The 23,554-nt window shown below is 45.4% G+C and overlaps 1 protein-coding gene across 3 annotated transcripts in view; it reads right to left on the bottom strand.

Moving 5' to 3' along the window:
• The window catches only part of PPP1R12C (protein phosphatase 1 regulatory subunit 12C), a 1,231,266-nt gene that overhangs the window by 949,149 nt on the left and 258,563 nt on the right, over positions 1 to 23,554 (bottom strand). For all 3 annotated transcript variants that reach the window (XM_085616407.1, XM_085616408.1, XM_085616409.1), the window contains exon 5: positions 9,467 to 9,611. In XM_085616407.1, the coding sequence (XP_085472533.1) occupies positions 9,467 to 9,611 (145 nt within the window). The remainder of the gene's footprint in view (positions 1 to 9,466; positions 9,612 to 23,554) is intronic.

Below are 23,554 nucleotides of genomic sequence, written 5' to 3'. Positions count from 1 at the left end.
ACCAAGACTGGTGACTCTGTACTCTTCCCTAGGGACTCCTCCTGCGCTGCCTCCTCGACGGCGAACACCTCCTCGACGGCGAACGCCTCCTTGACGGCGGGGATCCCCTCGACGGCGACCTTCTCCTCTGTCGACGGCGAACTGCGACCTCGCCTCGACGGCGAGCACCTACGCCGGGTTGGTCTCGACGCCGATGACTCGACGGAGAAGCCGACGGCGTCAACGAAGATGCTGATGTCGTCAACGGCGGACTGCTCAGCTCCCTCGAACGGCGAGCATCGACGCCGTTTCTCCCCAGAGCCCTGGGGAGACGGTGAACAGACTGCAGCCATCCCCCTCGACGCCGTAGTCGACGGAGAATGGGGACGTTTGCTGGGCTTCCTGCCCCTGGGGAGCCCCCCAGGGGCCTCAGCATGTCCTGACCCACCTTGTGCCCTCAGCCTTCTGTCCTCCAGGCCTTGGAGCCTGATCTTCATCCTTTCTCTCAGGGTCCTGACTGAGAAAGATTGACAAATGTCACACTCCTCTGGAACATGGGACTGGGGAAGGCAGACTATGCACACCCTGTGTGGGTCCGACTTGGCCTTCTTTCTCTCACACTCTGGGCACTTGTGAAACACGCCAGGCATGTTGACAACACAGAGCACAAACAAGAAGGAAGGCAACAAGGTACGTAATAAGCACTTGAAAGTGAACAAATTCCAAATAAACCCTTGAAAAGGGAGAGCTCAATGCTCCAGGGTCCTGCTAGCAGGAGCCGGAAAAAAGAACTGAAAGTAAAAGAGACCTGCTGTGCATTCTGGATCCTGGAAAAGTTCTGGAAAGTTTTCTTAAAGGCACAGTATCCTGTTCTGAGCCACATAATGGCAACCTATGGGGCTTGTCTGTCCATTCCTCCCTCTCTATCATTCCAGAGGCTTTTGCTGGTAGAGGCAGGTTTTTTCTCTGTGGAAAAAGCTGGGCAGGCAGTGCTGTTGGTGGAACTTTCAAGTTGAAGTACTGGACAGTGTAGCCTGTGGATATAGGCTGCAGTAGCTGTCTTTGAATTCTCTCTTAAGTGTAGATGCAGGTCTGCATGGCTTGACAACTCAAGAGATTATTTTTATTGCTCCGGGGTCCACGCACATGGGCAGGACTATTCACTAGATTATGACTATACACCGAGATCCCCTACTACAGAACAAGCAATTCTTCCTACTTGGAGGGATAAGGCATTGCACAAAAAGCTGGCCAGGTGATGGCTGGCTCTATGTGGAAGGGTGTGACTACCTTGGGCACAGGAATGCCGCTTTTATCCAGAGGACTAAGTTGTCTAAGAAGCAAAATGTACATGGGAAGAGGGGCGGGGGGGTAGGTAGGGTCTGGGGCCATGGACTAAGCCAATAATTCACTTATTCACCTGCCCGGCGCTATGGTGATGAGGATTGCAGTCTTGATAGAAAAACGACAAATAGAACTAAGAGGCAGGGATGGAAAGGCATACTGGTGTCCTAACCCTGAATGCTGGTGGAAGGCATCTCCGAAGGACTGCCTAGGGAACGCCAAGGAGCAAAATCTTTGAGAATGCTGTGAGAAAGTGGCTCTGTATATACTGTTCTCAAATAGGTTCAGGATGTACAGAGTCCACAATCCCCAGAGGTTTGACAGAGGCTAAAGTTAGATATAACCTCACTCTCTCAAGTGGTAGCTTGGTCGAGCAGTAAGGCAGTATCAGAGGACAGTGTAAAGCATTTGTTGCACACACTCAGTCAGCAAATGGTCTCACACACTCAATAACTGAACTCTAGGCCAATTGTTTATATATAAAAAATATATGCATGTTTTATTTTAGAACCAACAATTGGAATTAAAATATACTTTCTCAGAATGAGATGCTTTTTATAAATACTTTTGCAATATGCAATTGACTTTTGTAAACAGGTACAAGTGGTTGCAATAGGCAACACTATTTTAAACACAATAATGCATCAAGTTCAATGGAAGTTTCATGTTATTTGTCACAGATTACTTTTAGGATTACTTTTGGAATTCCAGGACTGGATCCTAGATTCAGTCCTGGGTCAGTACTTGGAATCAAGTGATAAAAGTCGACTTAATTACTGTGATGATTTTTAGACAATATTTTGCTATTTTAAAAGTTGACACTTAGAAAATATTTCATAGAAAACAGTCAATGGTTCCCTATGGCAGAAAATTCAAGTTGCACGTATAGCATGTTCTCGTTACTTTTGTAATCCAGTACTGGGTGCCTAGACTCAGTACTGGGACCTTTATCCAAAACAGTTAAGTAATTACGTTTTCAGATATGATACGATTTTTAAAGAATATTTAAAGATTGCAGAAATTGACAGAAGAAATTTCACAGAAAAACAGTCAATGATTTCCTATGGAAGAAGATTGGGTTACAGGCAAGTACAGTTGTAAGTAGTTTTCAGAGTCAGTGCTGGGCACCAGATCGAGCACTGGGAGCTCACCTAACAGCAGGTGAGTATTTTCGTTTTCGTTACTCGGCTGATTTGTGGTGAATATTTTAAGTTTTGAAAAGTCCACACTTGGAAGAAATTTCAGGAAAAGCCAGTCAATGTTACCCTATGGAGAAAATTTAGTTATCGGTTTAAAGGTAAGTACTCGACTGGCAGATTTGAGGTTCTGGGCACAGACTCAGGGGTCCCCCAGGGTCAGGTAGGTACAGTTGGCTCACCCCCAGCGGCACTAGGGCGGCCGGGTGCACAGAGAGTTAGGCCCAATGTTATCCTATGAGGGATAGGGGGGGCCTTGGTTGGTGGCTGCTGACTAGCAGGCCACGCGACTGTGGGAGCTGGGCTCCTGGTCACTTACTCAGGGCAAATGGGGAAGTAGATAGGTGCAGAGGTTGCACTGCCAGGGCCACTCGGGCGGCTGGGTGCTTTTGAGCCTTCGGGCGCTCAATTGATTTCAATGGGAAATCTCCGGTTTAGAAAAAGACTGCAAGCTCGGGGACGAGGATTCTTCAGGTGCCACCACCACTTCGAGAGGTAAGTTGGGTAGTTGGAGGATAGGTAGGTACCCAGGGATTGCGCACAGGGGGCCGCGGGGTGCCGGGTGCAGGGGTGCCTTTTGGTATCGGGAAATCTTACCCTCTGTTGATCGCGGTTGGGGGGGCACCTTGTTCGGAGGCTGCAGGCTCCTTCAGGAGTGTCGAGGGAGGTCCTTGGGTGCCGGACTCCGGGGTTTGTGAGGTTGCTGGCCACAAGAGATGCCGGGTTGGAGCAGGAGCAGGTTCGAGGGTCGACAGGCCGGTAGGGCTGGGGTCAAAGCAGTTGGTGTCATCCTCTTCTTAGCAGCTGCAGGGCAGGTCTTCTTTCTTCTAGCTCTTCTTTAGATTTTGGAATCTGGAATCTGGGGAAGGAAGGTTCAGAGTGCCCCTAAATACTAGATTTAGGGGCGTTACAGGTAGGTGAAGGGCAGGGACCAATGGGTCCCCGTCCTGGGGTGGGTACACCCCCTATCCTGCCTCTCTCCTGTGGGAGGGGGGCAGTAGCCTAGTCCTGATAGGGTAGGGCTTCCCATCTTCAAGATGGTGAGAGCCCGGAGATGTGCTTCACCTCGCCTCCCCCACCTGAGGGGTGGGGTTGGCAGCCTGGCACTTGCCCTGTCCTTATTTTGGATTTCCGGCCAAGCTTCCCGCTAGGGTGGGGGGTTGCAGTGGCCTGGGGAAGCTCACAGAGGCAGCATGCCTTTGAAGCTTCCCCCTGCCCATCCTGGGGGAGGAGATTTGTCACCTCGCCCAGGATGTGCATTGTTGCAGGCCCAGGAGAGCAGGGGCTCTCCCACCCAGGGGTTCAGCAACATGTCTGCTGTGTGGCAGCCTAGGCAGCCTCAGAACAGACGTGGATTGTAGGTTAGGTTTTAGGGGGCATCTCTAGGATGCCCTCTGGGGTGCTTGGTACATTAAATCCCACACTGGCATCAGTGTGGGTTTAATGGGCTGAGAAGTTTGATACCAAACTTCAGTCTTCAGTGTTGCCATTATGGTGCTGTGGAGTTCGTGTTTGACGAGCTCTCAGCACCATGTGCTCTTAAATGGCAGCACTGCCCTTACAGTGCCCAGGAATAGACCTGGGTACTGTAGGGGCACAGGGTGTGAGAAGTTGGCCTGATGTATGATGTCACTAGTTCTAGTGCACACCTTATATCAGTCCAAACAACCCTTATGGTGATTGGTTGTAAAGTCAACCTTATAGACCAGCTATCCTAGTGGTAGCATGGATAAGAGCAGTCTTAGGCTAAACTCTGAATGGCATGTGAAGCCAGCTGCGATACCATATATAATCCCTTGAATACCAAATGAAAGGACACCACAACAGATACATATATATAAAATAAAGTGTATTTATTCTAGTCAAACCCTCAGCACTCTTTATGAGATTCGAGGTAAGTACAACACAGTCTTATTCAAGCATACATTAAGTCACACAGGTAAGTAATACAGTTAGGCCCTAGGGGCCACGCAAACCATATACTAAAGAAGTGGTATAAGGACCACTGTCACGGAAATAGGATAGGCCTAGGCCATCGCTGGGGCTACACTACACTACCAACAGTTAGGAAGTGGGAAGCCCACGGGATTCAGGTGCAGAGTGGAAACACTCACGCCTTAAATTCAACAGAATCACTAGCAGTTAGAAATAAGCAGTTTTAGGACACTTCTGGGGTAACTAGAAAGTCGAGACTCGGAAACTAGACCCTAGGATAGTCAATACCCTTGTGAGCACCGAAGTACCAAAGTTACCTAGCCCACGGGCTGCGGGTGCATAGGTGTGAACTTGCGTCGGGTTTCGTCGTGGACTTCTATGGATGCCTGAAGGAAAGTTGCTGACAGGCAGTCAGTGAAGAGTGTCCGGTGGGTCCCAAGGCTGGGATCAAGAAGAGAGGATACCTGCAAGCAGAAGGGACAGAGTCTGGGTCACTAGCCAGTGACCACGTGGAACCAGGAAGGAACCAGGCGATGTTGTGAAGATTGCAGGTGAAGAAGTGAAGCTTGACGCAGCAGCCACGGGTACCAGGAGACGTCGAGGACGACCAGGACCAGGAGGCGAGCTATCCCACGAAGACACTTGCTGTCGGCGGCGGCGAAGTCGAACTAGGACTCACCAAGCCTTTGCAAGCGGAACCCACGAAGAATGGAGGAATTGCTTCTGGTGCAGACCAGGAAGGTCTGGGGTGCTTCTCTTTTGCAAAGAAGCGGGAGCCAGTCTGGAGGAGCCAAACCAGCAGTGAAGATTTAAAGGTGTGTCGTCACAGAGGCCGCTAGCCAACGGGCAAGCAACCGGACAGATGCGGCAAGCAGGAAAATGCAGAAGGGCCCCACGCAGGACTCGTGGAGTGTGGGGGGGCTGATCTTTGGTGCAGATGGTGCTTGGGGTTGGGGCTTCTCAATCCCCGGTGCACAACTTCGAGGGTACCTCAGAAGCTGCGCTGGAAGATACTCGCCACTTTTCCCAGGTAGCCAGTCCCACGTCTCTCGTCGCCTCCACGGATCTCAGCTCGGCTGTGGATGTGGATCAGGGTCGGAGAAGTCTGGAAGTCAAGGCTCTGGTCGGGCTCTGCAGTCGGTCCCTCGTAGAACTTCAGCAAAGCAAAGGGTAGTCTCTTGATGGTGCCTGTTTGCACAGGGTAGCCACTCCTTGGCCACAAGGGAGATTCTTCAGTCTTCTTCTTTCGTCGAATGTCGAAGGTCCAGAGTTTCTGTTCAAGTTGCAGGTTCAGGATAATCTAATCTCCTGGGGCCCAGCTACCACACTTATACTAATCTGGGGGGCTGGGTTGCCTGCTAGGTCACGCCTTATGGGTGGGTCCTGGGAGGGGGGTGGTTACACCCCCTTCCCTTTGTCCAGTTTCGCGCCAGGACTGGGGCTGGAGTGCCCCAGCACCGGTTTGAACTGGACTATGCATGGGACACCTTGTGTGCCCCAGGCATGTCTCATTCCTTTCAGCCCTCCCTGCCCCAATACACTAAAGTCTGTCTGGGGAGGTGCTAGCACCTCCCCAAGCAGGAAACCTATTGTCCAAGCCTCCCTTGCCGGGATCACTCCCAGCAGCAGGAGGTCAGACTCGTGTCTGTGGCAGCAGCATCCATTTTGTGATGATGAGGCTTTGGTTAGAGTTAAACAGCAAAGTAGGATTTTAACATGTCTCTCCCTCTAGAAGGGGGGAATAATATCCTCATCACCAGAAATGGTATGGGGGTATTATTCCAAAGTGTTAGACACCTTACACGACATGTTTTGATAAAGCCAAACCATAGTTACCATAACCGTTTAAGATTATAAGGCACTTTAAGAGTATATGGTAGGCTAGATCATAGAACAGCTATAAGGACATGGTTCCGAAAGCTGCAGACAGGCTCAGCTCATGCTAGAGCACCATCTCACCTGTTACCAAGCACTCTGCCTCCAGGATTGTTAAGGCCTGCCATAGGAGTGGCTGATAGGTACACATGTGTCTATTTTAAGGGTAGATATAGGTATACTATATCTAAGCAAGGGGTGATTACACAACCTTGCCCCAGCTGAGTGATCAGCCAGTTGTGTGATTGGAAGGCCAGGGGTGGCATAATACATGCTGCAGCCCCTGGGAGGCCTAGGGTACACCTATGCCCTGGGTACCTAGGGTACACTGTACAGGGTCCAATAAGGTGATCCTTACCAATTGTGTATGTACCTAGGGTACATGGAGTCCATTTTAAGGAGAGAGCAGGCAGCCTGAGACCCTGAATGGCAAGATCTCAGGCCAACTAAGTCAAAAAACCAGCTAGACACTAGGCAAAAAATTGGGGGTAACCATAGTCCGATATCCACCTTCCTACACAGGGCTCCTGCGCCCACACCATTGGCATAGGGCACCCAGCTAGAGGGGTGGCTGATATATGCCATGGCAGTGTAGGTGATGGGCATGGCACACAGGGATGTGTGCCATGTCGACTCTTTGTTTTGTCTTGCACCCAGACACCCAGCCTGCAAGGGCAGTGTGTGTGTGTGTGTGTGTGTGTGTGTGTAAGGGTACAGGGCATCTAAGGGTGGCACGATGAGTGCTGCAGCCCTTAGAGGCTTTCCCTGGTCACAAGGCCCTGGGTACCTAGGGTACCATTTACCAGGGGCTGACATGTGGCCAGGGTTTGCCAATTTGGGTTTTGTGTGTTTAGGGAAGGAACATAGGCCCTGGGCACCTGATTGGCAGGAGTCCAGGGCACACTCAGTCAAAGTACATTCAGCAATTCAGCAAAAAGTGGGGGCATACCATGTAAGAAAGATGGTACTTTCTCACAAATGCCCCTTCTCAGTAAAGGCAAGTACATTAAGCTAGGGTTCTCCCCATTTTTGTCCATTGAAAAGCTTCATTCATAATGCACTAGGCTGAGTTTGTCTGCCTTGATGTTTAAAGATTCTGCTACGTGCTAAACAAGTCAAGGAGACACCCTGAGAGTTACGCCATTTCTAGAAGGGCAGAGCCCCCTGGCACCAAACTCTCAACCCCAGGCAACCTTGCTTGCAGCAATACTAAATGATGTCCTTAAATACCTGCACTCTGTCATCTTCGTTGGTTGAGTTACTCTTTCAGTGCAAGGCAAATATCTCACAACTCCAGCAAGTTGATGTGGAGATGCATCTCAGCAAAACACTAGAGACCTCTGACCTCCAGAACACAGCAATTTTGCATCCGTTATAACCATTAGCTCTGGGTGGGATAGGGAGAAGGGTCTGCTGACTGTCCAACTGCAGTTGAGAAGGTGGTCCGGATGGAGTCGGAGAGGTTGCCTTGGTGCTGAGCCCACTGAGATTTCAGATCCCACTGGTCCACAAATAAGATGTAAGAAACCAAAACACCCAGAAGCCTCAGAGCCCCTCTCAGCAAGACCCAGGTCAAAGGTTGAAACATCAGGATCGTAGCCCAAATGCCTTGGACTCGTTGAGATGGAGGAATGGCTCGAAAAACCACTGTACCCAGGATGGCTCTAGTGACGGAGAGCAGATGTGAAGGAACCAGGTGTGACTTCTGTACATTGATCGAAAAACCCAATGACAAAAAGGGTTGAAGGTGGCTTCCAACTGTTCGGAGGTTTGCCTGCAAAGTGTGGGTGGAGGGAGGGGGGGGGGGGGGGTAGTCAATATCCTGGTTTCACCCAGGTGCTCACCTGTTAATCACTGAGAACCTCATTAAAAGGAAGCAGAGGTTCCTGGATAGTAGCTTCAGGGTTGAGGACTTCTGCTAATATGTCAGTTCTGACCTCCTGCATGGGCAGTGATAGCTCAAGAAGAACATCCTGTGTTCTCCTGATGACAGTTACAAGGTAGGCAGATTTTTAATGGCCATAGGGTTCAAGGAATTCAGGCCGATGTCAGGGGGAGAGTCCAAACCACTGGCATTTTGAAACTCTTAAAAAATGTAAGGTTCATCATAAGTGTCATCATCATTGCACTGTTGTTCACTCAGACATTTTAAATTTTGCTCAGCTTCCAAATCTGATAACACCATCCGATACGGATCAGACCTCCATGCCCGCATCAAGGCATGGCCTGTGGCACCTGCCACAGCATCATATATTGCGCCAGGCTCATTGACCGGGTCGACCTCAGGTGTAGACTTAGGGGGGAGGTCAGAATTGGGGATACGTCTGCCGAAGGGGCCCCAACAGTATTCCACCTCAACAGGCACCCACCCTTCGAATGTTTGAGTCCTGAAGGCATGCAAAGTGGTAATTTGTAGGGTACCAAAAATGATGGCTATAGTCTCCTTCAGTTTTGTCTGATGTGGCTACTTGCTGTGGCAGGAGGTTGAGCGGAGGCATCTCGGGAGTCCGCTCTATGGAGCAGCTTCGGGATCGAGAGTTGTCTGGTTCTTCAGGCGAATCTGAATGATGTGAGTGGCGAGACGGTGGCGAACCATGTTTGGACTTCTTGTGCGATTTACGTGACTTACCTGAACTCTTGGAATATCTGCACACAGGACAAGAATGTTACATATTTCCTCTGGGCCTGCCAGACCAGTGTCAGAAGTTGCAGGAAAAAAAGGAATTGCCATATGAGTGCAAAGGTGGTGCATATGCAGGACCACCGATGTCAACCTAGGCAGGGCAAGGCCAATGCAGAGCCTCATGGGACAGCCTACAGACGCACAAGGGCACTAAAGATTAAGAATCCAGTGTGGCGCCTGGCAGAAACTTACACGGTAAGGAACCTGTGGTTAGAAGTCTCTATAGAGGTTTTACTACTATGCAAGACCGCAAATGTCCTGAATCTTCCATACTGTGCTCTATATAAGCATTACACGTTTAAGAATTTAGTAGTCTAGACAGTGAAAAAAGGGGTTTAATTTAAGTGTAGCAATAGACTACCATGTAACCAAAATATAACACTTTGACAATATCTTTTGGATTGTGAATGGTGGCGTCTACAAAGATACACTAGCAGATTTATCAAACACTCACCACATTATTGAGCTTTTTCATGTCACAGAAGTTTTCTACCAACAGTCGGCAAGCCTCCTCAACTCCCCAGTGTGCAGCAGCATGAAGAGGTGTCCAGCCATCCTTGTCCTGCACGTTGGTATCGAAGCCAGCCTGCAAGAGCAGTCTACAGAGAAAGCCATAAACGCAGGTTTTGTCAATAATTCAAACAACAAGTAGATGCAATGTGGATACCAAGCTGCTGCACACCACTGAACAAAGATTCAGAAGTACTAGGAAGGACTATAGCTGCAAGGCACTGAGCTGAGTTTCAAGGACAGCCCGACTAGAAATAGAACAATCTCTTACAGTGCTGGAACTGAATTGTACTTCATTTATGTACCTTCTAAGACTAAGCAATGCTTCCTACTTTTAGCAAGAGCCTAACAAGTAAATTATTTCATGCTTATATAGCAATTTTGATTTAATTCAGTTGAAATTTATTTTCAGCGTTTTTGCAAACATTTAGTATTTGCTAATTTTAGAACAAAGCATAATTGTTAGTTCATGAAGCTAGTTAGATTAATTCACACAAATATACATTTAAATCAATTCAAAATCACCAGATATCCATTAAATTATTCCTATGCATTGGTTTCCTTGTTTTGACAATTTATCTCTTACTTTAGATGTCTTTTCAGATTTACATGTTAAACCAAACCATCTGCTAAATGTGTTCAAGTTACAATCCATATTACGATATTTCAATTCATTTTACAGCACCTTTTCAACTCCTTTCAGGCTCTTTAAGGTTTCAGGTAAATTATCACACGTTTGTGTTAGGTGCACCTCAAACATGTTTCACTACAAAACGTTTGTTTACTTCTCCTACTGTGTCACTCTTGTTGAGAGAGAAATTTGCTTGGACCGGTAGGATGATGCAACTATTCTGTCTGTATAATTATCTAAGGCTACAGCCCCCATTTGTCATTCCGTCTTCCTTTAATGGAATCAATATTAACAATTTGTATTTAATTTTGTGGCTATTTGTTTATTGTGTTTAAGTTTGCAAGAACACACAGTTGCAGCTTTAATGCGAGAGAACACATGAAAGTGAGGACCTGCACCCCACAACATGAACTCCATATAACCTGTATAAAATCATTCATGGAGTTCAACTATATTGTTGTCAATGCGATGTATTTTTAAAATTCACGATCACTACTTCACACCACGCTTTCTTTTTACTTATCGTGTGAGCACCTTCGAATTGAATATTGTTGAAAATAAATGGCTGTCATTCTTTGACATACATGACCCTTTACAGACCCTTTTTCTTGCTCCCTATTGAATAGATTTCCTTTTTAAAGAAATAGTGCCCCTCTTTGGGTCACCACTCTTGTTTTTGGACCTTCAAGGCCACATTTGAACCACTGTCCCTTAAATATTACTTATCACCCCAGGTTCACATAACGGGGTACCCTTGTCTCCCAAAAACCTCGACTTACCCAATGACAAAGACTGAGGAGGAATGATCGTGACGGAAAAAAAAAAAAAGAACTGATGTCAGCACGCAGGGGCGGAATCTAAGTAGAAACTGCGGTGTAATGCCGGCGATCACGATGCCAACGATAAATACGGAGTCGACCGACGCTACCTACCGACGCGCAGGGGTACTGCTCAGAAAAAAACTCTGGATCCAGTCTGACGCTTTGGGGTAATTCTAAGGTAAGGAATCTATAAATAATAGTCTCTTTCAGATACACATTCCACCTCAAGCATGTTTGAGAAGCTACAAGCTTAAATTAAATTACATAGATGAGGAAGAAAAGTTAACTTCAGGTCCAATTTTTTGGGGAAGGAAAACCTATCATAATAGGAGGTCTTGCAGGTCAATAACCGTGCTCAGCTCAATACGCTAGAAGATTTCCTTGTAGTTACATCCAACTGAAAAGTTGGCTTATTACTGAGGTAATGATTAAATGTAAGAACAATGTGTACTTTCAGAGTCTGTCAATTTATATTTTGCTAGCTTACTGCATACATGTCAAAGTGATCAAATAGGTTTCTAAACTTGCTGTAGACCTTAACGTACAAGTGAACTTTTGAAAAAATAAAATGGTGAAGAAAATAAACAAAGCAGATGCTGAAAAACAAACCGCTTTATAAAATTGAAGAACACAGGCCAAAAAACAAGATCAGAAATGTAATGTTTTATTCTCAGCATCAAATTCACTAAGACGTTTCATGTAGATGGGCTTTTGCTCAGTTAGGGCATACTCGAGAGATTAACAATGATAAGTAACTGGTACGACCAAATCAGAGCATAGACTATATAGCATTGTACAACACTGAATGAATCTAACTGCATTGAAGTTTTCGATCGCATCTGCTGATGTGCTCATAAAGATCAATCAGTCGAACGCGGTTTGCTGAAACGTATGGTGATGGAAAATATTTACTTGTAACTGCAGTTTCTAGTACAAGTGATTGGAACAAATAACTTTGCTGGACCAGTAAGTCTCAGAGAAGGGTTGGTCGCATGTGAATCTATGAAATATACCAATACTGGAGAACTACAGTTACAAGTAATTACCTTTTCTTCTCCAGTTTTGGACATTTCATAGATTCAGATGCATAAATGCAAATTCATCATCATCACTGCTAAACAGTGGGAATGAACAAGCATTGGCAAAGCTTTTGCGAGATGTTTTTTCTGTTTTCTCTATTGTACTTTAGTTATGTGGTAGTTATGTGGTTACTGTAGTAACTGACAAACACTTCATATAAAACCGATGGGCCGCCCGTGGCTCATGACGGCGTGGTTCCGTCATGAGCGCACAAGAGGTTAACATGGAGGGAAAGTAAGCTCCAAACTACGTGACACAAAATATTGCCTTTCTGCTGGAAATGGTATAGTCCAAAGCTCTGCTTTTAATATAAAATCAGGGCCTTTGGTGGTCATAAACCTGAAAATACAAGATTTGAAAAAAATATTGTCTACGGGTGCTCGTGGAAGACAATTTCTATGGACTGGAATCTAGAGAATGCTAAAGTGATTCTGGTATTTTACTGACCTCTGCTGGTCGTTTTCTATCAAGAAAGTTAAATAGAGGCAGTTGCCAGAAACATTAAAAAAGAAAGTCCCTCAGCAGAAAGCAATTCTGGTATTTTCCTGACCTCTACTAGTGCTTTTCTATCAAAAAAGTTAAATAGAGGCAGTTGAACAAGCAGAAAGCAATTCTGGTATTTTACTAACCTCTGCTGGTCGTTTTCTATAAAGACAGTTTAATAGAGGCAGTTGAACAGAAAAAAAGTCCCTAAGAGGAAGCAAAAACAACAGTTGATGAACAGAATGCAGAACAATGTCATACATTCACCCCAGTACAGAGATCTGGGCCTAAATCCATCGTTTTTTTGCTCACCATGCCATTCCAGTTTGGACCCAGCCATATGCAAATCAGTCTTGTCCCTGTGCCTCATGGGAACAGTCCAGCCTGAACTGCCAAGCCAAGTCTTCCCTGGACTGGAAACAAACCTCTACCAGTGTGAATTCAGACACGCCCCTTTAAGAGTGTTTTAAGTAGCATCAAAGGTAATTATGCACAAAATGAGACTGGGATCTCTGTCTCACAGGTGGGAGGCGATGACAGGTACCCCGATTACTCAGACTCCATCAGCCAGCACGAATGAATGTGTTTGGGGGTCAGAGATCCCAAACTAGCGGCAGCAGAGAGGCATGAGTTACTGGAACAATTTGCTAATAAGCACTGATAACCTTCGTTCTTCTAGGACACCACCTAGTTGCACTCAGAGGAGCTTTAGGGCATGGACCTGTCTACTTGTTACAGTGTACACTATATCCAAGGGGAGGGCGAGGGGACATAGATATAGAATTGAGTCAATAGGAGTTATTTGTGGATACATATGAAGCATCACTCAGCCAACTGATGCCTAGTTTTTCAACAGTTACGTATTATTTGACTATATCATGGTTACCGGATTAGGGTCTTGCGGCGTTTTCGGTCGCATTTTATACCATGGCAGGTATTTACCCCACAAACTGACTTGATTTGTCACCCACTGTTCACCATGTGTTTCTTGCAAGTGATCATACTGTATGTTGCTGCTACACATGTCCCAAAAATAAAAACAAGTAAAAATAAAAAAATAAATGTACAAAGCGACGTTCAGAAAAACAAAAATGCATTTGGGATCACAAGTTAGTGCTGAGTAGGGTTCTGTTTAAAATACATTCACACCCAGAGCCTCTTACAGCCAAACCATGAAAGTATGACAAGTAGATGGCAGTAAACAGCATGTTTTCACACAAATCCCAAAACATGCGCACAGAAAATAAAAAGGAATTAAAAGGAACATTACCAGGTTGGTCGAAAGCAACAAAAAAAAAAAGTGCGCGAGCAGGAACTGAAAAAGCTACGAGTGCAGGGGGACAAGTTATAGACCCCTTCTCAATAGGCATGACCAAAACACCAAAAGGAGGGACAACAAAGTCAGATTAGACACATACATGCAAGCTTTTTTAAATGACCGGTAAATAGAGAAATTAAAGAAGGGCATTATGTAAGCCCACAAAACAGACACCGCATGTCTCGAATGGCTCACTTTATTGGAAAAGATGACATAACAGTGCTTATCCCACTGCCGCATCAATATACTTTTGATTCCAAACAGTAATGCTGAATGAACACAAGTCTATTTTTTCATGATACTGCCCTTCAAGAATGCTTAACCTCAGGCTCACTTCAGTGAAATTCTGATCGTATATTTGCAATGAACCATAGGTTTGTTCTCAATATAGTACAATCAAACTGTATATGGGTCCTGTGATAAAGTTTCTTGAATGGCCACCGCCAAAATATTTGGATCTATGCTGCTACTGTTTTGACGCTGAAGGCCACAGTACATTTTCTCTTCAAACTGGGTATGTGCAGTTGGATAATCCCAGATTGGCATATTTAACTTACCTATAAGTTCCTAGTATATGGTACAAAATGTACTGAGGGCTAGTAAGTTAAATTTCACTTGTGGTCCGCAGCACATATTTTGCCACCCCTACACTGATAAGGTGAAAGCTTGGTCAGGTAGCTTTTAAAACTGCCCTCCTTCTGGAAGGTGTGAAGTGTTCCCAGGAACGAGGAATAAAATAGATTAGTGGAAGGGAGTGTGACCTCCTCCAGCAGTATGGCCAAAGGCGGTGGCTGCAGACAGTCCAGCATCAAAGGGGCTACTGCCTCTGAGAAGCAAACACAAGTCACACCTTAGCCTGCCTGCCCAGTTGTGTAGGTAGACAGGCTGGCTCCTCTAGTGGGGAAAATCTGCTGTAAACTGTTTTCCAAGAGGGGTGGCTAATTATACAGGACACAACTCAGGGGTGTGCACTTCGCTCTGACCAAGGGAAGAAGGGACAAAGGGTTCTGACATTTTGAACTGGGCAGAGAAATAGACTGTGGGACTGTTTAGTATGAACCCCACCGAAAAGCATGTTGAAAGGGGTATGGTTGCCCTGTGGAAATTTAAACCCCCTTGGCTACGAAGTCTTCCCCATCCACAAACCCGAAATTAGCATAAAAGTGACACCCCTGGCTTCCAGCCTCAGAACACCTCTGGACTTGGAAAGGCCAGAAGGACTACACTTGATCAACCTGTGGACCTCCGGAAGAAAGTCTGCACCAAGGAAGACTGCACATGCTGAACCAAGACATGACTTCAGAAATAGAAGGGATGCTCCTACTATCAATTTAGTGGTGAGATACTCCAAGGGCTGGAACGGCTCCCGCTTGTACCAAGGACCAGCGAATAGACTCCAAGGTGGCTAGCCTACTGTTTAGCTTCAGGGACATAAAAGTTAAATCAGCCTGCAATTCTAAAGTGCCCAGCTGACCAGTCGCCACTGTACTTGCCCTACACTCTCCTGGGTCAAGTCCCAGCCCCCAAGAGGTGTCTCCCAGGAGCTGGACCCTTGGCTGATGGTAGAGTGCAACTCGATTGGATCATTCTCAGAACCCTTCCATCGACCTAAGGAGAAAAGAATCATCTTGTCATCTTGTGTTAAAAAAAACTCACTCAGAGTTACCCCTTGGTGGCCTGCTTCATCATATAGTTCACTGCATGCTGCAACCTGAGAGATGCACACGTGCACTGTGTTGGAGAAGGACTAGGATAGTTAGTGGAGGTGGAGTACTCTTTAAAAATTCTTGCTTGGTAGCCCGAACATCTGGGCACCAGTAGGTATGATTATAAATAGGGAGTCCTGAGGCTCTAGTTACCTCTACTTTCTCTTCAGGTTAACATGTTTCTGCCACCTCTTTTTCCCAAATGGTTGTAGCTTTCATCAGGACCGATTATACTACCACAATCCACATTTATACCATAATACGGACATAACTGCGGAATTTACCATACATGCGTCAAGCACAACTAAACCACATACTTGGTGTCCGTAGATATGTATTTGAAAAGAGATGGAACAAACAGCATTGTTCAAATATTATGCATTTATGTTGAAAGACCATGCTCTCAACTCGTTTATGCTGTCAGCAGGATCATATAGCTGTATCGTGTTTCACATCTTAAACCATAAGGCAATGTCTAAAAAATGAAGTTTGTCCCTGTGGGAATAAAATGCAAATGTGGGCACATCTAGGACTCATACAGGACAAAACCAAGCATCATGCACTCTGGACACTACATTAAAACACGTAGCAAATGCATACATACATGTTAAGCCACTTAATAGTATTCAATAGGTACACTAAGGAGAGGCGTACCTGTTGTCACACACTCTGGATTGTGAAAGGAAAAAAAGGAATACATTAAACATTAGGGTCCACTTGTGAATTAAAGTCCTCAACTTACAAGCAGCTAAGCCGTACTTACAACTACAAAGTCTCCGCCTGGCCTGCTTGCCTAAAATACCTCCATCCGTGTCTGCCTCTTGAGGCAAATGAGCAGTCAGAGCGGTTTAAATATGCTTCCTTCTGACCACTACATCTCTTAATTAAACACACCCAAATTCTCTCCTGTGCCTCCGTATCTCAAGAGAGGAAGACTAGAGCGAATCTGAAACAAAATGGCTACAGAGAGTTGCACTACTTCCAGATTCGTGCAAGTTCTTAATTGTTACATTGAAACAAGTGTGTGGTGAAATTCCTGTGTGGGATAATCTGTTCCAATATTTGCTTTATTATGTTTGTGGACAGAAACACCAACAGTTTGTGAAGAGGGGAAAATTACCATATGCTAAACAATAAATGATAAAAACCAAATATTAAAAGTAGGTATTAAAAAACTGAACCTGGCTACTAGTATTAGAGAATGGCTGAAAGGATAAGTTATGAATGAGTGAACTGTTCCCACGGCATATTGTCATTCAGACCTGGTATGTATTAAGTCTGAAAACCCATCACTGTTCCTTCTCGAGCAAGGTTCGCTCATAGTAAACAGGGTTTGGTAGGTGTCCTAATACCACCCAGTTGAAGTAAGTCATTTTCTACAAATTTTCAATGTAATGCGTTGGCATTTTGGTCGCACTGCGGCACATCTTAAGTTACTTTTGTATTTGCATATTATGGCTTTGATTTTGAAACTGGTTGTTCTGATATATCATAGTTTGGACAGACACGTTACAATGTAGACCATCCGGGAGGTATACAATTGGTGAACTGTATATTCCCACAGGCTGTTGGTCCCCAAATCCACACTCTTGGTAACTTTTGTCAATGGACAGATGATACAATTCCTGCACGACTGTTGTCCATATACTCTTGGTAGAAGACCTAGAATGGGGCTGTTCTGTGGTTACCTAGTACTATGTACTAGTGAGTCTCTAAGACTTGATCCTCTTTTGTGGGAGAACAGGGGTTTCTCGAGATTCATTGAGCTGCCATTCAAGATTAGTCAGTTTTCATTTACGATTTTGCTCACATTAGATGCGAAGTTATAGGTTGTTACTCAGATGAGACGTTCCTCTGTTTGTTTCTGTGGGGTATGCTCAAGAAGGGCATCTGTATAGTTGTTACAGGCTTGTTAAATTACATTGTAAGGGTACTTCCACACCCCGTATTTTTGAACGAGGGAGTTAGCTTGGATTTTTAAGTCCTTCATGTCACTGCAATTTCTTCTCATCCTCAGAAACTGCCCAAACGTTACATTTTCCCCAAGGTGCCTGGGGTGGACTCAGTCAAATTGTACGAGGCAGTTACGAGCTGTTGGTTTCTCCTGTGAAACTGTTTAGAGTATTGCCTAAATCAGTGTTGCTCAGAGAGTGGGCTATTCTCAAAAACTGATTTTAAGTATTAAGACAATCCATGAACTTTATGGCTAGGGTAACATCGCCATACCAGATGACAAAAACATCACCATAACATTTCCAAAGTTTGACATTAGGTATAAATCGATTGGCCTGTCAAGATTTTGTGAGTTTCTAGGTGATGTACCCACTATATTGGGAGCAAATGTGCTTCCAATGCTGGTTCCGTGTTTTTGAAGGAACAAAGACCCTTCAAACTCAAAGAAATTACATGTAAGGGGTAGTTTAGCACACTAGTACAAAATGTCTAAGAGTCTTGTACTCTAACAGAACCTCCTCAATTTATATCCAAGATTTCTATCTGTGGGGGAGCTCCTGTAGAGGCTTTCTATGTCGAGGCCTATCAGTTGGTTTTATAAAAGGTCAAAGTTCCTTGCACATATTAATCAGAGGACATCCTGTCCATCAGGTAGTTGGTAGTATTTTGGTCTCAAAATGGCATCATAGAATTTGGATAAAGTACAAAACAAAGCCAATCTCAGAAAAATGGGATGACCAGGTGGATAAGAGATATTACCAGGAAAATGTCCTGACATTCCAGCCATGTCCAGAGATGCACAGCCTCCAGGAACAGGGTCCACAACCCCATCCCACGGTTTGTTGCAGCACAATATGGCGGTGGGGTTATCCATTAACACCTGCACTAGCCATGCCATGATGAACAGAAGGATTTCAATGCCAAACGAATAGCTCTCTACTCCAACAAGTTGGAGAGGCGGAAATTTTCCAGAAGACCAAACCTCTGATCTCCACCTTTTCCAGATGGCCGACCCAACCTAGGAGAGACATCCGTCACTGTGAGCTCTGGATGGGAAAGGCAGCGGGGTGTTTGCTGCTGACCCAATCTCGATTCATCAGCCACCATGGTCAATCGTTTGCAGTTCCCTCCGATTTTTTAACCAGGTCAAGAAGATCCCCCTAATGCTGTGCAGACTGGAACTTTAGGTCCTACAGCAAAGTCCACATATGTCACAGGCATGTTGCAGGATGCAGAAGGCCAGGAGACCTAGCAGCCGCAGTCATTCTCACCGAAATCCAGGAAAGAGGCTGAAACATTGAAATTAAAGCCTAAATTTCCCAGTCTCGCCGCTCTGGAGGCTAGACGCCGAACAAATAGTTTCTTACCTGTTGATGTAGTTTTGCAAATTGAAGAATTTTCTGGATTCACATGCTTTGCATTATTCCGCCATTTAGTGGTTGGGTCCGGAATTGTAGTTTTTCCTTTTTTTTTTTTTGTTGTTGGGCGTCGACATACCACTATTTGGTGTCCTCCTGTGACGTCGACTGGGTTCCTCCGGAAGCTCCCACCTTCGGTCGCCATTTTCGGATGTTTTTTTTTCTTCATCCTCTTCCCCCTATTCTCATCTTTCCTGGCAGAGAAGGGTGAGTTTGCTAGTGAATCCAGAAAAATCTTCAAGCTGCAAAAATACACCAACAGGTAAGGAACTATTAGTTTTGCAGTGTGAATCTTTTCTGGATTCACATGCTGTGCATAGACTTTGTAGCGGTCTGCTAGTCTTGTGGTGGCTGGGTGGAAGATGAGCTTTGGTTTGTGAATAGATGTTGTAAGACCTTTTGTCTTACTTGTGTTACTTTCTTCATTTGAATGACCACACAGTAATGTTTTGTGAATGTGTGCACTGAAGACCATTGTTGCAGCCATGCAGACGTCTTGAATTGGAGTATTAGCTACAAAAGCTATAGTTGCTCCTTTCTTGAGTGTGCCCGCGGGGCACCTTGTAAGGCCTGTCCTGCTTGCCTGTGGCATAACTGTATGGCTTGCGCAATCCATCTTGCAATGGTGTTTCTGGTCACTGGTCTTACCAGAAAACGGTTTGCAAAGGATACAAAGAACTGTTTTGTTTTCCTGTATTCCTTGGTTCTTTCAATGTAGTACATACCCGCCCTTCTTCCGTCAAGTGTGTGCAAAGCTCTTTCTGCTTTGAAAGAAACTTGGTATCTGCATACTCTGATTTATGTGGAATCTTGATACCACTTTTTGTATGAATTGAGGATCTGTCTTCATGACAATCCTGTTATTATGCATGTGGAAGTAAGGTTCCTGTAGTGTTAGCGCCTGTAGTTCACTAACTATGTAAGGATGTCCTTGCCACTAAAAAGGCAGTCTTTAGTATGAGCATTTTTTAGCGTTGCTTTGTGCAGTGGTTCGATTGGTGCCTCCATCATTTGCGCTAGAACTATGTTCAGGCTCCATGTGGGAGATGGCACCATTTGTGGAGGTGCAATTCTTTTTGCTCCTTCTAGAAACCTTTTGACCACATGTAAAGTAAAGAAACTTTTCCCTGTTTCACCTCATGTATACGCTTCGATTGCTGCTAAGTGCACTTTAAACGATGTATAGCATCTTTACTTCCTAGTAAATGTGTCAAATACTTTAGCGCTGTTCTCCCCTTTGTAATTTTCCTTGAAATAAGTTTAAGGCACCACTGTGTATATCTCTTCTACTTTGCTGGATAACATTTCCTTGTGGTTGGTTTTCTAGCTTCTCTTAGAACAGCCATTGTGCTTTCTGGTAGTCTGAGATGCACAAATTCTAAGTTCTTAGGAGCCATGCCACTAGGTCGAAGCTCTCTGGTTCTGGGTGAAGTACTTTTCTGTTTTGCATTGTTAGCAAATCTTTCTTTTTGGGCAATTTGTGCATTGTCCCTTGAGATATCTCCATTATGTCTGAGAATACTGTTGTGCAATGAGAATCATTGTCATTTGGCTGATCATGCATTTGCTGATCACTTTGTTCAGTAATGATATTGGGGCAAAAGCGTAAGCAAATATCCCCTACCAGTATATCCATAGCGCATTCCCTAGGGACTGATTCCAAGGTCGCCTGGATGCGAAGATTTGGCATTTTGCATTGTGGGGTGTTGCAAATAGGTCTATTTGTGGAGTCCCCGATTTACTGAAAATCTTCTGGAGTTCTGCTTGATTTAGTTCCCACTTGTAGGATGATGTTTGTCTGCTCAGTCTGTCTGCTTCTACATTGCCCTCTCTTGGTGGGTGTATTGCGATCATGTCTATTCCCCTTGGGATTACCCATCTCCAAATCTCTTGGGCTAATGTTGTGCTACAGTCGGAGTTCCTCCTTGCTTGTTTATGTAAAAAATTGTGGTTGTGTGGTCTGTTTGTATCAACACCTTTTTCCCCATAGAGCTCTATCTGAAAGGCCTTTAAGGCTAAGAATACTGTTTTCAACTCTGAGGTTGTTCATTTGTTTTGTTCCACCATGCAATCTCCTGATGAATTGTCTGTGTGACAACCACTAGATCCTCCCAACTCCCTGTTGCCTGGGACCACTGTGTCTGTAGCCATTCTTGAAATGGTCTCATGTGTAGTCGAATGTTGGGAATTAAATGAATGCATGAGGCCATCATTCCTAGTAATTTCCCCACTGTTCTCACTGTCAGATCTTGCCCCTTCTGGTATAGAGGAGTCTCCTTCAATAAGGCTGATCTCCTCTTCTCGCTTGGTAATGCTCTCCCTAATACTGTATTTATTTCTGCGCCTAAGAACACCTTTATGGAGAAACCCAGTGGAACTAGTGTCTCAATCACCTGTTGAATATGCTGTTTGCAGAGACTGTAAGAGTTTGCTTTTACTAACCAGTCGTCCAAGTAGGAGTAGACATGAATCCCCTGCCGTCTGAGATGTGCTGCTACTGCTGCTAGGCACTTTGTGAACCCTCTTGGTGCAGATTTTAGACCGAAAGCCAGTACTTTGAATTGGTAGTGTCTTTTGTTGACCACAAATCTTTTGTGTTTTTTGTTCATAGGGATGTGGAAGTATGCATCCTTTAAGTCTATGGTAGCCATGTAATCTTCTTGCAATTGAGGCTTTCACATATTGCAGTGTAGTCAACTTGAATCTTTGTGGCTATATAAATTTGTTTAGAAACCTTAGGTCTAATATTGGGCGCAATGTTCCGTCTACATTTGGAATTAGGAAGTATGTACAATATACTCCGTTGTTCTTTTCCTTGTGTGGTATGTGCTCTATTGCATGTTTCCCTTGTAGATCCCGCACCTTTTTGAATAGCTGAGATAATTCTGCTTTTGAATGTATCTTTTGTTTTTTGGTCTCCTGTTTGGATGTTTTGTTATCTCTATGCAGTATCCGTACTGCAAAATGTTTAAAATCAATTTGTCTGACGTTCCGTCCTTCCATCTTTGAAGGAAATATTTTAGTCAGCCTCCTACTGGTGTGGCATGCTGGAGGAACTGTAAACTGACAGGTTTTTAGGTCTCGCATAGCGAAAGCAGCTCATGCGCTGCCCTCGCTATTGAGAGTACCTTTTGGAATCGATTCTGCCGAGGGCTTGCATGCACGCGTCTGTATGGACAAACATGGCTGCTCTTGCCATTTGTCCAGAGCAGACAGCATTCGCGTGTCTGTCGGACTGTGGACAGCCATACGCCATCTTGCGATGCTTTCGTTTACATAGCAACGACAATGCCGCTTTCTGTATGCAGTTTGTTAATTTCTGCAACACATCGATGTCCCGTGTTATGCCTTCACCAAACCCATTAGCTCCGCCGTCGAATGGTTTCGTGCAACGCATGCTCTGCTTTTCACATATAGGCCGATAGGGATGTTTTTCACTCCTACCATGCCATCAGATCCACTCTAGTCAGCCTTGAAATCGTTGAGTATTTCTATTGGTTAAGTTTAACGTGACGCGACTAGGTGGCAGCCAATCCGCTCTTGCCACACTCTGGGTCCAGGTGTGAGTGTTGATACTTCAGGTGATCTCGGGCCGCTGCTTTCCCTCTTCTGCAGAGTCCAGAGCTGAGGAAGCAGCGGAGCTGCAGTGACAGGACCCATGCCCCCCCTAGCCTGCTGAGTTGTCCAACATAGCCCACTTCGCCCTTCTACTCCAATCTGCCTTCGTTCTGTTTTTCAGCGTCGCCTCAGCTTCTGACGTGCTCGAGTTCACCGATGACAACTTCGAGTCTGAAACCAAGCACCCGCAGCCTCATCCTGTTGGAATTCTATGCTCCCTGGTGAGGAAGAGCAGTGTGTTGGGGTGGGGAAGTGAGGCAGAAGGGTCGAGATGGGGGTTGCGGGGTTAGGAGTGGCACGGTCTGGGGTTCCCCTTCCTAGCAACTCGTGACAGGTGTAGTCTAGATGCACCTCAACTGAACCACCACATCCGAAACCGGCGAAATGTTGAAGCGAAGTTCAGTGATGTACACCGGATATTTTGCGACGTAGAGTAATCTGAGAATCCAGGTGAGAGGGAGAAAATGACTTCATCTGGGAGTGCAGTGAAGAGCCTTTCTAATGCCTGCGTTTACGCAAGAGGCGTCGGGCGAAAGTGGCTCTGTGTGAGGGGCAAAAGCCCAATGACGTGAGTGGCACCCTTCAGACGAGCGAGCAGGAGGGTGGAGCTCCAGCGAGGGTCTGAAGAGGGCGTGGAGATGGGCAGAGAAATGCCACATTTATTTCGATATTGATCCATGTATTAATAGTACATGTATGTTAAAAAAAGGGTATGACAATGTTTGGAAGGTCGCTAACCATATCTAGGCAGACCTGGCTGTTCGAGCAGTAACAGCTCCCCTGCCCCCCTCGCCCCCCAGCGCCTTGAGACCCTCACGGGTAAGTAGTGCACTCTACAAATGTACTGATTTGTTATTACAACTTAAAAAGCACATATGAACGTGTAAGTGTCAGGGACGCGGTGGTCCCGACTAGGAAGCTTCATATAGTCAGACACGGAGTGGATTTTGGATGTAACGGGGGCAGTAGTATTAACATCATGAACTGCTGAAGCTTGAACTGAA

The sequence above is a fragment of the Triturus cristatus genome, chromosome 7 (assembly GCF_964204655.1).
Source record: "Triturus cristatus chromosome 7, aTriCri1.1, whole genome shotgun sequence".
NCBI classification, from domain to species: Eukaryota; Metazoa; Chordata; class Amphibia; order Caudata; family Salamandridae; genus Triturus; species Triturus cristatus.
The sequence above is the reverse complement of the archived record's forward strand: the minus strand, read 5'-3'. Positions and strand labels throughout refer to the sequence as shown.